The sequence below is a fragment of the Pelophylax lessonae genome (assembly GCF_965119305.1).
Source record: "Pelophylax lessonae genome assembly, chromosome: 13".
NCBI classification, from domain to species: Eukaryota; Metazoa; Chordata; class Amphibia; order Anura; family Ranidae; genus Pelophylax; species Pelophylax lessonae.
In genome coordinates this window covers 123528183-123545947 of record NC_138780.1, presented here as the reverse complement: position 1 = coordinate 123545947, position 17765 = coordinate 123528183, and the positions used below count along the sequence as shown (strand labels likewise).

The following is a 17765-nucleotide window of genomic DNA, read 5'->3' as shown; positions in this document are numbered from 1 at the left end:
GGGATGACATCATTAAAGGTTTTACAGGGGGAAAGAGTACTTTTCTCTTACGTCCTCCGACAGTCGCCGCCTCTTCTTATTCGTCACATATTGGGTATTAGACTTTGCTCCGAAGGAGTAGCTAGGCAACAGAATATGTTAACAATAAAGCTTTTAACATATCCCACCCTCAAGGGGTGGTCCCCTCAGTCAATACCCTCCTACTTCCTGCAACCATACCTCAGTTTTAATGTCTAGCTTGTCAGGAGTGGCTGGCTTTTTCTGTGCTGGGGCTTTCTGCCCCAGACTCTTTCTTCTTTTTAAAATTTTGTTTGAGTTTTCTCTCTACCTTTACTTAGCTGTTATTTTTGTCAGCATTAGTTAGTTCTTCGGACGAAGAGGATCATGCAGACTGGGTCTCGGGCTGATCCCCCTGATCGCAGGTCGTGGGTCAGTGGCTTCCCAGTCTGCCTTCGAGCGTTCAGCCAGGTAACGCTCCTGGCACGGTGAACGACCCATCCCTGTTCGGTGCAGGGATGATTGGTGAGGTGGCTACCTCACTGGACGCTGTGCGGTTTCTTAACCCCCATTTTGTGCGTCTTGAATGCGACTCTCCCTGCCTCATGTGCAGCGGCTTGTTCGCCTGTGCGGGTTCCCCACGCCATGTGAGGTAAGTGTATTTATGTGGGGACCTGTCTGTCTGGGGGGGTGTCAGTCTGGGACTGTGTAACCTGCCTTTAATCACACTGCTTGTCTCCCTATCTCTCGGCTGCATGCTGTGGGCTGCAAGGGGGGGGGGGGAGATGTGTGACACTGTCTGTGTCAGGCTGATCAGTGTGTGAAGCTGTGTGCTGTGGGGCATGTTTTTTGGCATGTTTGGGCACTGTACAGCGATCGCTGCGGCGATCTGACATGTATTCTGATACTGGAATGTAATGTGTGTTTTTTACTGCACTGTGGAGCGGCGGTTTCGGCGCCAAACGGCGCCATTTTGCCTACTCCCGCTCCGGCCACATGTTTTACATGCATGGCGGCCATTTTCTTGTAGCCTCCATAGGCTTACATAGAGCGCCCTGGCAGCATCACTTCCTCTTTCCTGGAACACCGATCGAGGCAGCAGCAGCGGCGAGGGTCTCCTCAGGTTTTACCCTTCTGTTCTTGCTATCCATTGCCTGTGTTCAGTTTGCATATTCCCTGTGGGGGTCTTATTGTGCTGAGTGTGGTGCGGTGGGCTGCGCTTGCCGCGCTTGCTTAAAAGGGGCAGTTAACCCTTTGTTGTCTGGCATTACAGGGGCAATGGACTCTCAGGAGGGAAAATTTCCTACAGCCTTGGTGGAAAGCCAGGGGACCGCTGTCTCCCCCCCAGGGGGGGATTTGGCCACTATTGTGGCTGGCCTTGCTGCTCAGGTGCAGATGCTGGTGGCTGCTCAATCTACTAAAAGGCCCAGAGTTGCTCTTTCCTCTGATTCTGAGGGTGAAGGTGATAGGGCTGTTATGGCGGGGGCCTCCTTATCGGGGTCCCGCTCCTCTCTTGATCTAATAGGGTCTGAGGTGGAGGCTGATGTTGAGGGGGTTGATAATTCTCCCCCTGGCTCGCCTGAAGAGCTTGCAATCATGGATGAGTTGATTGCTTCCATAAAGCAAACGCTGCGTTTGCAGGATGAGGTGTGTCCCCCCGCCGCCTTGGCGGCTTATGGGACGCAGAGAAAACGCAGGACGCCGCAGGTTTTTCCCTGCAATGATGATTTTCAGCGCGCTGTTAAGGAACAATGGCGCAATCTACGCAAACCTTTTGCTGTACCAAGTAGATTCAAGCTGCGTTATCCTTTTTCACCTTCCACTGATGAAAGGTGGTGTGTGCCACCCCCAGTGGATCACGCAATTGCGGTTTTAAACAAAGCCACTGCGATTCCTGCAGAGGATTCCCCGGTGTTCCGTGACGCCACGGATAGGAGACTGGAGTCTCTTACCCGTCATACTTATTCTGTTACGGGTTCTATGCTTAAGGCTCTGTTTGCTTCTCTCATGGCGGCCCAGGCGATCGCGAGTTGGACGCAGATGCTTAGGCGCGTCCTAGTGGCCGATTCGGCCTCCCCGGCGACCAAATCCACCAGGGTGTCATGTATCTGTGTGATGCGGACCTGGACCTGGTTCCGTTGGCCGCACGTGTGCACAGTGTGGCGGTGTTGTCTCGCCGCCTGATTTGGTTAAAATGTTGGTCGGTGGACCAGTCTTCACGTAAGACCTTAGCCAATCTACCTTATGATGGGTCTCGCCTTTTTGGGGAGTCCCTGGATGTGTTGATTAAGGGGATCACCGGGGGTAAGAGCACTCTCTTGCCCCATTTCCCCAAAGCTAAGGGGGCTTCTGGGAAGAAGCATGCTAATTTTCGGCCCCCTCAGGGGTCCTTTCGTGCCTTTCGGCCGCACTACAAGGGCAAGCCGTTCAAAGGTCAAGGCTCTCAGAAGAAGCCCTGGTCTGGTAAACAGAAGTCCGGCCAATCCGGATCTGCAGCCCATAACAGTGCGGCCTGAAGGGGCGCCCTCACCCAGTTTTGGGGTGGGGGGACGCTTGCTCGGTTTTCTTCAGCCCTGGTTGGCCCGTGTGCGGGACAGATGGGTTCAGGAAATCGTTCGATCTGGTTACAAGATCGAGTTTCTCTCTCGGCCGGAGAGCAGATTTTTTCCCTCAAATCTTCAACTGTCTCCAGAGCGTTTGCGGGACCTGCACCTGGCGGTGCGGGACCTGAGGGCTCAGGGAGTGGTGGTTCCGGTGCCTCATCGGGACAGATTTCGGGGGTTTTATTCCAATCTGTTCACCGTGCCCAGGAAGGAGGGCAAGGTTCGTCCAATTCTGGACTTGAAGGCTCTGAACCGCTCTGTGCGGGTTCGCAAGTTCCGCATGGAATCCCTGCGGTCGGTGGTGGCTGCCCTGGTTCCGGGGGAATTCATGGCCTCCATCGATTTGAAGGATGCGTACCTTCACATCCCCATTTTCGAAGGTCACCAGAGGTACCTTCGATTCGCCATTGCGGAGGATCACTACCAGTTCGTGGCGTTACCTTTTGGTCTCGCCTCGGCTCCGCGGGTCTTCACCAAGGTTCTTGCACCGGTTCTGGCATTGTTGAGGGCCCAGGGCATTTCTGTCCTGGGGTATCTAGACGACATCCTGGTTCGGTCTGCGACCAGCCAGGGTCTGGAGGAGGACCTGTCTGTCACGATGCAAACTCTACAGGAGTTTGGTTGGACGATAAATTTTCCAAAGTCGACGCTGAGTCCGTCGGTTCGTCTTCCCTACCTGGGAATGATTCTGGACTCGGTACAAGCGAAGGTCTTCCTGCCGGAAGACAAACTCAGAACTTTTCAGGAGGAAGTCAGGTCCCTCAGGGACGTTCCGCACTCGTCTTTAAGGACGTGCATGAGATGTCTGGGATTGATGGTCTCGGCCTTCGAGGCGATTCCCTTCGCCCAGTTCCACACGCGGGGTCTTCAAGCGGAGATCCTGTCCAAGTGGGATGGGCGACCTCAATCTCTGGATCTTCAGATCTCGTTGAGTCATCGCACCAGAAGAAACCTTCTGTGGTGGCTCCAGTCCCCGATGGTGTCCGGGGGCAAGTCGTTTCGTCCTATCTCGTGGACGGTGATCACCACGGATGCCAGCCTGTCGGGCTGGGGTGGTGTTCTGGGCGTTCTGTCTGCCCAGGGAACTTGGTCGGAGGGAGAGTCTTCCCTTCCGATCAACATTCTGGAATTACGTGCGATAAATCTCTGTCTTCATCGCTGGACGGACCGGCTGCAGGGCTGCCCGGTTCGGGTGCAGACGGACAATGCCACGGCGGTGGCCTACATCAACCACCAAGGGGGCACCAGGAGTGCCCGGGCGGCTCGAGAAGTGGCCGACATTCTGTCTTGGGCCGAGACTCATGTCCCGGCGATAACGGCAGTTCACATTCCGGGGGTGGAGAACTGGCAGGCGGACTATCTGAGTCGCCAGACCCTGGATCAGGGGGAATGGTCTCTTCACCCGGCTGTCTTCCGGATGTTGTGCGCGAAGTGGGGTCTTCCAGATGTGGACCTGTTCGCGTCTCGTCTCAACAACAAGGTGAGAAGGTTCGTGGCAAGGACGCGCGACCCTCGGGCAGATGCGTCAGACGCGTTAGTGGCCCCGTGGCATCAGTACAGGCTGATGTACGCGTTCCCACCGATTCAGTTGCTGTCCAGGTTCCTTCGCAGGTTACTCTCGGAACGCAGCACGGTGATTCTTGTGGCACCGGACTGGCCTCGCCGGTCCTGGTACGCAGACCTCGTGAATCTGGCGGTCGACGCCCCTTGGCGTCTACCTCTTCGAGACGATCTACTGTCTCAGGGACCGATTTACCATCCTGCTTTACAGTCGCTGGCTTTGACGGCCTGGCTGTTGAGACAGAGGTCCTGAAGGAGAAGGGTCTCTCTCCAGAGGTCGTTCATACTTTGATCAACGCTAGGAAGTCTTCCTCGGGGAAGGTTTATTACCGTACTTGGAAGGCCTATTTTGCCTGGTGTGAGTCCAGGGGGTTTTCACCCCGCACGTACTCGGTTTCCCGTGTGCTGTCTTTTCTTCAGACGGGTGTTGATCAGCGTTTGGCGCTGGCTACGATAAAGGGTCAGGTGTCTGCGCTGGCCGTTCTGTTTCAACGTCCCGTGGCTTCCAACTCCTTGGTTGGCACTTTTATTCAGGGTGTGCGGCATCTGGTTCCTCCTAGGAGGGATCCTTTGCCCCCTTGGGACTTGAATCTCGTTCTATCTGTGTTACAACGTGCTCCTTTTGAACAGATCAGGGAGATCTCGTTGTCTATGTTGTCCAAAAAGGTCGCCTTTTTGGTGGCGATCACTTCGGCTCGCAGAGCGTCGGAGCTGGCGGCTTTGTCCTGCAAGTCTCCGTACCTGGTTATTCATTTGGATAAGGTGGTCTTGCGACCTAATCCTTCTTTTCTTCCGAAACGAGTTTCGGAATTCCATCTTAATGAGGATATTGTCTTGCCTTCGCTGTGCGCGAAGCCTAAACATCCGAAGGAGGTGAGATTGCATTCTCTGGATGTTGTTCGGGCGATAAGGGTTTACCTTAAATCGACTGAGTCTTTTCGTAAGACTGACTCCCTGTTTGTTCTTCCAGAGGGTCCTCGGAAGGGCATGGCGGCTTCGGCCTCTACCATCGCCAAATGGATCAGGCAGACCATTGAACAGGCCTATGCTTTGCAGGGTAAGGCTCCTCCTGTCCCTGTGAAGGCGCACTCTACTAGATCTTTGAGTACGTCTTGGGCCTGTCGTCATGGGGCTTCTGTAGCCCAGGTGTGTAAGGCGGCGACCTGGTCGACCGTGCACACTTTCACAAAATTCTACAAAGTAGATGTTCAGGCATCGGCGGATGCTTCCTTTGGCCGCAAGGTTCTTAGTGCGGCTGTTCCATAGGGTCCCTTGTTGGGGACTCCTGGCTGTTGGGATAGTTTTTTTGTATCCCTTGGTTTTTTGTCTTCTCCTGGGTTGTTGCTCCTGTTGAGCACTTGTTTTTTGCTGTTGCCCAGCTGGTTTCCTTCCTTTGGTAAGGTTCCTTTCTTTGATGCGGAGACTGCGTTGCCTTTTCGGCGCGGATGCGTTTCCCACCCCTCATGTTTGCACTGCTTTGGGACGTCCCCATATGTGACGAATATGAAGAGGCGGCGACTGTCGGAGGACGTAAGAGAAAACTGAATTTTTGTAAAATCTTACCTGTAAAATTCCTTTCTCTGAGTCCTCCGACAGTCGCCGCCCCCGCCCCTCTTTTGGGGTTTGGTTGTATACTCTACTGCTATTCCACTAAAACTGAGGTATGGTTGCAGGAAGTAGGAGGGTATTGACTGAGGGGACCACCCCTTGAGGGTGGGATATGTTAAAAGCTTTATTGTTAACATATTCTGTTGTCTAGCTACTCCTTCGGAGCAAAGTCTAATACCCCATATGTGACGAATAAGAAGAGGCGGCGACTGTCGGAGGACTCAGAGAAAGGAATTTTACAGGTAAGATTTTACAAAAATTCCGTTTTTCTTCCATAATTTACTAAGGGCAAGGAACCTAGTCATAGACACAGGCCCTTCTTCTCTGAAGGTGTGCCCTCACCTGGTACAAGACAAATGGGTCCACAAAGTCATACGGTCCAGCTACAAGATCAAGTTTCGCTTTTTGTCCCCCGACAGGGTTTTTTTTCCCTTCCAACCTTCGCTTGTCCCCGGACCGCAGTACAAGACCTGTTACTTCAAGGGGTGATTGTCCCGTTTCCGACTTCGGAACATTTTCAGGGTTTTTACTCAAACCTGTTTACAGTTCCCAGGAAGGAAGGCAAGGTGCGTCCAATCCTGGACCTTAAGGCTCTGAACTGCTTTGTGCGGGTGCAGAAGTTCAAGATGGAGTCCATTCGCACGGTGGTGGCATCCTTTCATCAGGGGGATTTTCTTGCCTCGATCGACATTAACCCATTGCCGACCGCAGCACGACTATTTACTGTGGCGGTCAGCCCCTCACAGGCAAAGTGACGTAGTGCTACGTCGCTAGCCTGTGAGGCTCTAGGGAGCGAGCGTGTGCCCGGCGGACCCAATGCAGATCTGGTGGGGCTGGCCGCCGACATTCCTTGGTAGCTTCATCTCAGGGAGGATCTACTGTCCCATGGACCAATCTTCCATCCTGCTTTATAGTCGCTGGCTTTGATGGCTTGGCTGTTGAACGACACGTGCTCATGGATAGAGGTTTTTCGGAGTCCGTGATTCCAATGCTGTTAAAAGCTAGGAAATCTAGTTCTAGGAAGCTTTACTATTGTACATGGAAGATGCACCTTGCGTGGTGTGAGTCTCTTGAGGTTCATCCTCGCTCCTTCTTGGTAGCTTGGATCTTGACTTTCCTTTAACAAGGGGTTGAACAGAAATTGGCCTTGAGTACCTTGAGTAAGGGCAAGGTGTCGGCTTTGGTGGTCTTCTTCCAAGGACCCTTGGCCACTCACTCCCTGGTGCGTACCTTTCTTCAGGGGGTCTGACATTTGGTTACCCCAGTGCGGTCTCCGTTGCTGCCTTGGGACCTCAATTTGGTGCTTTCGGGCCTCCAGAAGCCTCCCTTTGAGAATCGTTGGGGGTTTCCTTGCTTCCATTGTCTCAGAAGGTGGCTTTTTTGGTGGCTATCACCTCTGCGCGCAAGCCATCAGAACTGGCGATGTTATCCTGTCGTTCACCTTACTTGGTGATTCACAGAGATAAGATGGTTCTTCACCCCTGTCCGTCGTTCCTCCCAAAGGTTGTCTCTGATTTTCATTTGAATGAAGACATTGTGTTGTCTTCCCTGTTTCCCAGGCCAAAACATCCTAAGGAAATTGCCTTGCTTGCCTTGGATGTGGCCTGGGCAATTAGGGTGTACCTGGCAGCTACGGAGTCTTTTAGGAAGTCAGACTCACTATTTGTGCTCACAGGTGGGCATCGGAAAGGGTTGCCCGCTTCCTCTGCGACCATTTCCAGATGGATCAGACCGACGGGCACTTAGTGCCTCCTGGGCCTTCCGTCATCAGGCGTCAGTGACGCAGTTTTCCAAGGCGGCCACCTGGTCGTCAGTGCACATTTTCACAAAGTTCTATAAAATTGATGTGTTGACATCTGTGGATGCTTTTGTGGCCGCAAGGTTTTGCAGGCTGCTGTTTAGAGAACCTGATCCTCTTTGAGGGTGTATTGTTTTTTCAGGTGGGCTCCAGTTGTTTTTGATTTAAGCTCCTGTTACCTGGTTGGCTACTGTTTTGCCTTGGGAACTTTTTTTGATGTTCCCACCCCTCATGTTTAACACTGCTTTGGGATGTCCCAATGGTCATGAAGATCAGGAGCTGTGTCCGTCAATGAACGAACAAAAGAGAAAATGGGATTTTTGACTTGCCCTAAAATCCATTTCTCTGATGTTCATTGACGGACACAGCACCCAACCCTTCTGTGGAGTTGTAATTCTTCTGACACTGCTTGTAACAAAACTGAGTAACGATAGCAGAAAGAGGGGAGTATACCCCTTGGGACGGCCCATAGGCGTAGCCAGATTCTTTTTCTGCCTAGTGTCCTACTCCTGTAGTGGACAGTATAACCCAATGGTCATGAAGATCAGGAACTGTGTCCGCGAATGAACGTCAGAGAAATGGATTTTACGGTAAGTCAAAAATCCCATTATTTCTCTTCACCCTGCAAGTGTAAACCCACTTTGAATCCAGTGCCTCCAAACACATTTCTTCTCATTAAAGTGTCACTAAACCCACAACTGTAAAAGCCTGTAAATGCAGTGAAAAATGCTTTGTATACTCAATGTTGAACCTTCGGGTTTAATCCTCTGCATTGTGTAAAAAGGCAGTTTGATCCTGTCTTCTCTGATACTCCCCTTCCTGCATTGTTTCAAAACATGTCCGGATAAGACGGTTACTGGAGTCAGGCTGCACATGCTCAGTTTAGTATGTATTGCTAGAGAGTTTTTTTTCTTCTCTTGGGAGAGTGCGTGTGATCAGCATTGGGCCAATCAGCACTGTCCAGAGGGTCGGGGGTCCTGCATCCTGATAGGACAGACAGTGAAGTATAAAAAATCCTCCTACAAGTTTTAATCAGACACGGATAAGTCACAAGACTGCTGGTGCAAATAGGCATTTAGCAGTTTATTTTTACTAAAATGATTGCATTTCCATGTTCTGTGTACTGTGGGAAACCAGGTATAGTGAATCCAAGGTCCTGGGTTTAGTAACACTAAGTTGTGATGTGCCATTTCTGACAAAGTGGTTCAGTAGAGTCCATTCAGAATTAACTATATAAAACAATGCTAACACTAAACTTGTTTTATGTACTCCTGTGCAGTGGCATGGATGCTCGCTTGTCTTTGGGGTTGTCGACCATCTGAAGCAACACCTGCTGAATGATCACACAAACCCCAACTTCCAAACCTTAAAATGCAGATGGAAGAATTGTGATGGTTTCTTCACAGCTCGGCGAGGATCCAAACAGGTATTTCACCTAAGTGCTTTAGCTTGGATGATCTCATTTTTAATACTTGTGTGTTTGCTTTAAATAAACAATATACATTCTATTATCAAAAGTATAGGGATGCCTGCCTTTACACGCACATGAATTTTAATGGCATCCCAGTCCTAGTTCATAGGGTTCAGTATTGAGTTGGACTACCCTTTGCAGCTATAACAGCTTCAACTCTTCTGGGAAGGCTGCCTACAAGGTTTAGTAGTGTGTCTATAGGAATGTTTGACCATTCTTCCAGAAACACATTTGTGAGGTCGGGTACTGATGTGGTTCCCCCACCCCAAACTCGCTCATTCATGTAATTATGGACCTTATTTGTGCACAAATGCGCTTTCTGTTATAGCTGTAAAGGGTGGGCCAACTCAATATTGAACCCTATGGACTAAGACTTTTAGTACTTTAGACAGTACTTTTGGTCATATAGTGTATGTGTGTGTATTGGGTTACAAGTAAGTGTATACTGTTATACTAAACCAAAAAGAGATTATCTGCGCTTAGTGTACAAATTAACAGATTACAGATATGTGATTTCAGAAATATCTGAATACTAGATATCAAAATATATTTCTCAATAAATAGGGGTGCTGTCACTTTAAGGTGCTATTCATACTAATGTAGATAGAAAAATAATGTATTATTTTTACAAAAAGTGCACACATATGAAAAAAAAAGAAAAATAATAATCAAAGATAAAAAAAAGTTCAAATATGTAAAATAGAGTGCAAAAAGTCCCAAAGTTGAAAATGGTGTCATTCGCTTAGGAGAGCACTTATAGGATTGATTCACAGCTCGATATTGTCAACTTTGGGACTTTGTACACTCTATTTCACATATGTGGTTTTTTCATTGATCTTTGTTTTTTTAGTTAATTATTATAATATTTTTGCACTTATGTTATTAAAAATACTTTGTTTTTGTGTCTACACTAGTATGAAGAGCACCTTTAAAATGACAACGCACCTATTTAGTGAGAAGTTGTATATTGCCATATGGATGATTTGTTTTGCTCTGTAAACTTTGATAGGACATGTTTTTATTTTTTTTTTTAGCAGTGGTACCTGTTTGCAATAAAGTATTTCTGATAAATAATATCACTGTGGCCTCTATGCCTGCTATTCTTCTCAATGTTTGCATACAAATATGTAAAAATAGGCACGAAATATCAACATGCATATTTTTTTTTCCAAAATTGCTAGATCCAGAAAATAAGATTTCTCGTTCGTTAATTGACTGACACAGTTCCATATCTTCTTTGACCCTTGGGTTATGCTGCTCTCCATAGGAGTAGGACACTAGGCGGAAACAAGTTTGACTACGCCTTTAGGGCAGTCCTAGGGGTTATACTTCCACTTCCTGCTATAGGACTTCAGTTTTTTTTTTCTGCCTAGTCAGGAGTAAGGACCTAGTTCATTGCTGGGATCTCTGGTCCTGGCATTTTTTCCTTTTTAAACTGAACTTTTTTTCTTCTTTTTTTTTTTTTCTGCTCCTGTGAGAACTATAATCAACTGCTGGAATGGGCGATGCACTGGATATCCTAGATCCCTATGGTCTTCCCAGTCTGGCCAGCGAGCGCGACCCAACTTTATCTCCATGCTACGTTGGCGGCGGCATTGCCCCACTGGACAGGGGCTGGCCGGCGAGTGAAACGCCTCGCGAGGATGCATAGCCCTGGTCATGACACTGGTCATGACACTGGTCATGACCTGTGTCACAGTGTACCTCTGGCCCACAGCACCCCCATTCCAAGATGGTGTGGTGGACTGCCCAGAGTGGTGCCCGCTCGGTTCCCAGGTGTGGTAAGTAGGGTCTCCCCTCTTCTCTGGGGAATTGTTGGGGTGGACGCGGGCCCTTGGGTTGATAGGCCCCCATGTGCCCTTCCTTCCCACATAGTGCTCTCCCCTCACTAGTGGGGTCCCCCTGCACAAATCACCCTCACCTCCCCCCTTTGTCCCCCCTTCCCCAACCAGGAGGCTATTCTCAGGCGTGGGGTGTCATGCGGTAGAGGGGCTGGAGGGGGGAGGGAGCGCGCCGCCGGTGGCTCACACTAACATTTTTATGTGGTAAATAATATGATGGGGGTCCCTGTTAGGGCCACCCTGGTGGGCTATAGGTACCTGAGGGGCCGTTGGTGCCCTGGGTGTCACGTGGCACCACCATTTTCCTGTGGATGGCTGTTCTGGGCTTCGCCGGCCATGTTTGTGTAGTTTCCCATTGAAGTCAATGCAATGGCCATTTTCTTGTAGCTTGTGGAGAGGTGATGCAGCGGTGGGCCTCTAGGGGCAGTGACTGCACTTCCTCTTCCTTTCAGATCACCGCATGGTAAGCAGCTTGGCGTTCTGTGCCCTTAAGTTGGTGATGGTGAGTCCCTGTGGGTGTGCAGCTCCCTCTTTCTCCTATAGCAGTGCTGCTGGTGTGCTGAGACCTAAAGTACCACTGCTGCAGCGGGGGGGGGATTCTTGTAGCATTTTTTTTTTTTTTTCAGTTATCGCGGGCGGTCCCCAGGTTAACCATGGAGTCCCTGGAGCATGTGTCACTACCTGACCTACTCTCAGAAGCTGCGGGACCCTCTGGGTCTCAGTCTGCCATGTGGGCCATGTCGGAGGTCCTGCAGTCGCTGGTGTCCAAAGTTGAGATGGCCCTTCAAAAATGGCCTAGCAAGAAGCGCCCTCGGCTTCACCTGTATCCTCCTGCCTCTCAGATTCTGAGGTGGATTTGACCGCCGCGGAGTTAACCCACCGGGTTTGCGTTCACCCACCTGACAGCCGCTCATGAAAAGGCGCTTGTGGAGGCACTGATTGTATCAGTGCGGGAAACTTTAAAATTGGAGGACACAGCTAATGCTGCCTCGGTCGCATGGTGGTGGCATTCCTTCATCAAGAGGATTTTCTGGCCTCTATCGATATCATGGACGCTTACATTCATATCCCAATATATGTCAGGCACCAGCGATTTCTTAGCTTTGCCGTGGGAGAGGAGCATTATCATTTTGTGGCGTTATCCTTTGGTCTCTTCTCAGCTCCTCGGGTGTTCACAAAACTGTTGGTCCCAGTGTTAGCCTTGCTCAGGCTGAGGGGGATTGTGGTACTGGGGTTCCTGGCCGATCCTCTTCTGCGAGCAGAGTCTCTGCCTGTCTTAAAAGATGATCTGGACATCACTGTGTGAACTTGGCAAGAATTTGGCTGGAAACTGAATTTTCAGAAATTAGCTCTGACTCCATCCAACTACCTGGACTTGACTTTGGATTCAGCCTCAGCCAGGGTGTTTCTTCCAGGGGCGAAGTTTCAGTGTGCGATTCGACTCCTGTTGTCCAACCGTTGGTCGTCTCTCAGCACTTGCATGCAGGTGCTGGGCTTGATGGTCGCCACCTTTTTGAGGCAGTTCTGTTTGCTCAGTTCCATACCAGGCCTCTGCAAAAGCAGATTCTTGACAAATGGGGCAAGAATACCCAATCTCTTGACAATTTGAACCTGTTGAGCCAGGGTGCAAAGGAATCCTTAATTTGGTGGCTCCGTTCCCTGGCGATTCAACAGGGGAAGTCCTTTCTCCCTCTTTACTGGACAGTGGTTTCCACAGACGCCAGCCTGTCCGGGTGGGGAGGTGTCTTGAGCACAGATTCGGCTCCAGGGGTTTGGACACGGGAGGAGTCCAGTCTGCCGATCAATATCGGGGAGATTCGGGAGATCAGGCTTGCCTGTCCCTGTGGACGGATCGTCTGCAGGCGTACCCGGTAAGAATTCAGTCACCAAAAGTGCTCTAGCGGCAATAGAAGTAGCAGACATTCTAAGGCGGGCAGAGCGATATGTTCGAGCCCTCTCTGCTGTGCACATTCCAGGGGTGGAAAATTGGCAGGCAAACTACCTCTATCAACAGGCATTGGAGCCAGGCGAATGGTCTCTTCACCCAGAAGTGTTTTAACCAGCTGTGTCTCCGGTGGGGGGACTCCCGATGTGGACCTGTTGGCCTCTCGTCTCAACCGGAAGGTTCAGAGGTTTGTGGCAAGATCTCGGGATCCTTTGGCTTACGCCGCCGACACTCTGGTGGGCCCTGGGGGTCAATATTGTCTGATTTCCTCCACTACAGCTTCTGCTGAGACTTCTGCGCAGAATCGAGGCAGAATGGATTCCAGTCATTCTGGTGGCTCCAGACTGGCCTCACCTGTCGTGGTATGCAGTCCTCGTAAGGTGTGTAGCTGATGCTCCTTGGAGACTCCATCTTGGGGAAGATCTTTTGTCTTAAGGGCCGATCTTCCATCCTGCTTTACGGTAGTTGGCTTTAAAGGCCTGGCTATTGAGAGCCGGGTATTGAAGGATAGAGGGTTGTCTGATTCTGTGATTCCTACACTGTTAAAAGCTAGAAAATCTACTTCAAGGAAGATTTATCATCCAGTTTGGAGGGCGTACATTTGTTGGTGTGAGTCTCAGGGGGTTCTCCCTGTTCCTTTTCGGTGTCCCGTCTGCTGGAGTTTCTACAACAGCTTGTAGATTAGCGTTTGGCTCTGGGGACCATCAAGAGCCAGATTTCCACCTTTGCAACCTTTTTCAAACAGCCGTTGGCTGCAAATGCTTTGGTTCAAACTTTCGTCCAGTGGGTTTTGCTAATTGACTCCTCCGGTAAGGTCCCTGGTACCTCCGTGGGACCTCAATCTGTTACTGTCGGTTCTTCAAAAACCACTTTTTGAAAATATTCTTGAAATTCCTCTGCTTATTCTGTCACAGAAGGTGGTCTTCTTGGTGGCTATTACTTCTGCACGCAGGGTGTCTGAGCTGGCTCCGTTATCCTGTCAGTCACCTTACCTGGTGGTTCACAGGGACAAAGTGGTGCTTCGTCCCTGTCAGTCGTTCCTTCCTTAGGTCGTCTTGGGTTTACATTTGAATGAAGACATTGTGTTGCCTTCCTTGTGCCCGAGGCCGAAAAAACATCATAAACAAATTGCTTTGCATTCCCTGGATGTGGTTCAGGCGATCAGGGTGTACCTGGCAGCGATGAATTCGGAAATCGGATTCCTTGTTTGTCCTTACTGATAGATCTCATAAGGGGCAGGCCGCATCTGCTGCGAGCATATCCAGATGGATCAGGCAGATGGTGGTACAGGCCTATTCCATCAGGGCTCAGATTCCTCCTTTCCCTTTTTTTAAGGCGCATTCTACAAGGGCGCTTCCGTCATCACGCGTCAGTGGTCCAGGTGTGCAAGGTGGCCACATGGTCGTCTGTGCATACATTCACACATTTTACAAGGTGTATGTACTCGCATCTGCGGATGCTGCGTTCGGCCACAAAGTTTTGCAGGCTGCTGTTGCAGAGGCTCCTGTCTCTTGAAGGTGTTTTTTACTGGTTGGTGAGCTCCAGTTGTTCCTGGTTAAGCTCCTGGTTTACCTGGTTGGCTATGTTTAGCCCTTTGGGGAATTATGTGTATTGCTGTGTTTTCCACCCCTCATGTTGACACTGCTTTTGGAATGTCCCAAGGGTCAAAGAAGATATGGAGCTGTGTCCGTCAATGAACGAAAGATAAAACTGGATTTTTGTCTTACTGTAAAATCCCTTTCTCTGATGTTCATTGATGGACACAGCACCCACCCCTCTGTTGAGTTGGGTTATGTATTCTTCTGACACTGCTTGTTTCAAAACTGAAGTCCTATAGAAGGAAGTTGGAGTATACCCCCTAGGGACTACCCTATAAGTGTAGTCAAACTTGTTTCCGCCTAGTGTCCTACTCCTATGGAGAGCAGCATAACCCAAGGGTCAAAGAAGATATGGAGCTGTGTCCGTTAATGAACATTATAAAAAAAAAAAAAAAAACGATTTTACGGTAAGACAAAAATCTTTTTTTTTTTTTTGTGCAGTAAATGTATAGTAAATTCTGCAAATTACAGTTTGTAACTACTTCAATACCAGACCCTTTTACCCCCTTCCTGCCCATGCTATTTATCAGCTTTCTGCGCTGTTGTGCTTTCAATAACAATTGCGCGGTCATGCAAAACTGTACCCAAATAAAAAAATGTTTTCACATAAATAGAGCTTTCTTTCAGTAGTATTCACCCCTGGGTTTTTAATTTTCCGCTAAATAAATGGGGAAAAAAATTTGGGAAAAAACTAAAGTTTTTCTAAGTTACTGTTCTAACATTTTGGAAAATAATAATCTTTCCTCATAAATTTAGGTCAATATGTATTCTGCGACATTTCTTTGGTTAAAATAACCCAAGTCTGTGTATATTATTTATTCTGTAAGAAAGTTATAGAATTCACAAACTATGATGTGTATGTGTGTATGTATGTATGTATGTGTATGTATATATATATATGTGTATATATATATATATATATATATATATATATATATCTCAGAAAATTGATCAATCCTGATGTACTGATGGCCGTCTCCCACTTATGGTATCCCTATATTTGGGAGGCAAAGCAGAATTTGTTTTGGGGTGTTGTTATAAGTATGCCTATCCTGTGTGATACATACGTAGCGCGTTAAAATGACAGCTTTGTCAAAAAGACAAAAAAGCTAAAAACATTTATTTTCTTAATTTTCTAAAAAACTACTACTTCACTCACCATGCCTCTAATAAATACCTTTGGATACCAAAGGGGTAATTTAGGGGGTATTTGTACTGTCCTGGCATTTTAGGGCCTCAAGAAATGGGATAGGCAGTCAGTACATCAGAATTGATCAATTCTCAGATATATACGTCATAGTTTGTAGGCTCTAGAACGTTCACATAGACTAAATACTATACTATACTGTACACTGACTTGGGGTTTTTGTTAACCAAACAAATGTAGAGGAATACATTTAGGCCTAAATGTATCAAGAAAGATTATTTACAAAATCTTCTAATGGAAACTAAGAAAAACATGTTTTTTGTTTTTCTAAATTTTTGCATTGGGTACTGTGTTACATGACTGAATAATTGCCATTCAAAGTGGCATCACTGAAAATTTAAAAATGGCTTGGGCAGGAAAGGAGTGAAAGTGTTCAGTATTGAGGTGGTTATTCAACCCATGAATTCAGGAACCGGTGGAGTTGAGCTTTAAAGAGGTTCCAAAGGCTCAAGTTTTTTTTTTTTAACTTAATGAATTCTGTGCAGCAGTCCCCCCCCCCCCACCCTAATACCTACCTGAGCCCCATCTCAATCCAGCGATGTATATGAGCGCCTCGGCTCTCTAGGGACTCTCCCTTCTCATTGGCTGAGCCAGTGGCTCCCGCTGTTGTCAGTCACAGCCAGTGAGCCAATGAGGAGAGAGGGGGTGGGGCCGAGTCATGGCTATGTGTGAATGGACACTCAGAGCCGCAGCTCAGAAGTGAGCCTGCAGATGTGCCCGCATTGCAAGCTGCTTGCACTGGGGGTACTCGGCTGGAGGGAGAGGACAGGGGTGCCGGTGAGGGACCCAAGAAGAGGAGGGGGGATCAGGGCTTTTCTCTGCAAAACCATTACACAGAGCAAGCGAGTATGACATGTTTGTTTTTTTTAATATTGCTTTAAGACTAAAATACAGATTTGTAAAAACACTGAGTCACCACTGGTTCTTTGACGATGAAATCTGTTGGGTTATATGTTCAATTATTTTGATTGTAAGCTCTTCTGAGCAGGGCCCTCCTAATCCTCTTGTATTTTATTGTATTGTATATGTACTGTCTCCCTCTAATATTGTAAAGCGCTGCGTAAACTGCTGGCGCTATAGAAATCCTTATTAATAATAATAATAACTGGTACATTTACAATATAAGATTGCTGTTTTCTTTCTCCACAGGGCGCAATAGGACACCTTGAACGGCATGCAGAAGAGTGCCAAATGAACAAATAAGAAGCACATTACCTCCCATATTGGGATGTTTCTTTCTAAGCAACACAGAGAGATTTTCAGCAACTCAAGGTTTCTCATGCCCAGCAGATTCATTGTTACACTATTGGGTAGTAGAGTGCAGAGTTGCCTTATCTCTCTTTTATTCTTACTGACCGCACAAAGCAACAGCCCAAGCGGCTCCTACATCTATCGTCTTTGTCACTCCAATGTCCAACATCCTTGTATTTCATTTTAAATGGTGTACTTTTCAGTGTTCTGTTACCAAAAAAACCTAATATTTTTCTACATTTCTCAGTCTTTCCTTCATGGGCACAGCATGAAGGAATCTATTGTATTATTTACCTCCTGTTTCCTGTACAAATCTTAAATGGACAATTTTACATTTTTATAGAACGAATAGAGCCTTTTTACATTTTATTTACACTTTTCTAGAAAAAATTCTAGTAAAAGTTAAAATTATTTTTAAAAAATTCCCAATAAGCAGATATGGTTTTCTCCCTTTGGCACTAATTGTGTTTTTGTTGCCCTATAAATACTCAGATCCTTATCAAATTAATCTTAATAACCTTTAATACAAGGCTCTGTTAAGCTGAGGATACAAATGTGGAATAATAGGATTGTGATATCCTGATTCATCAGATTGTGACACTAACAAATGTATATCTTTAATTGAAAAATAATTTGAGATCAATCAGTCAAAAGGCTCGAAAATGTTACAAAGCTTGTTATAGATTTCAGACTGTTTGTCAACTTCCGTATGATGTTCCCATTGTTATTGTTTTAAATACTATGAAAGACTACTAATGGAGTCAGTCTGTAGAGGCAGGGTTTTTTTTTTTTTTTTGGCAGAGGGGAAAACCAATGCCTGACTTGTTCAGTTGGTTCTTTTTCAGTATTCTCTTACTGCTGTTGGTAATGTGAGTGGCATGGCTGG

The 17765-nt window shown here is 47.7% G+C and overlaps 1 protein-coding gene across 1 annotated transcript in view; it reads left to right on the top strand.

Moving 5' to 3' along the window:
- The window catches only part of ZNF106 (zinc finger protein 106), a 110085-nt gene extending 92647 nt beyond the window's left edge, over positions 1–17438 (top strand). Inside the window, exons 20-21 of the mRNA XM_082275520.1 lie at positions 8846–8992; positions 16778–17438. Coding sequence (XP_082131646.1) covers positions 8846–8992; positions 16778–16831 — 201 coding nt within the window. The 3' untranslated portion in view covers positions 16832–17438. The remainder of the gene's footprint in view (positions 1–8845; positions 8993–16777) is intronic.
- Positions 17439–17765: the final 327 nt, after the last annotated feature.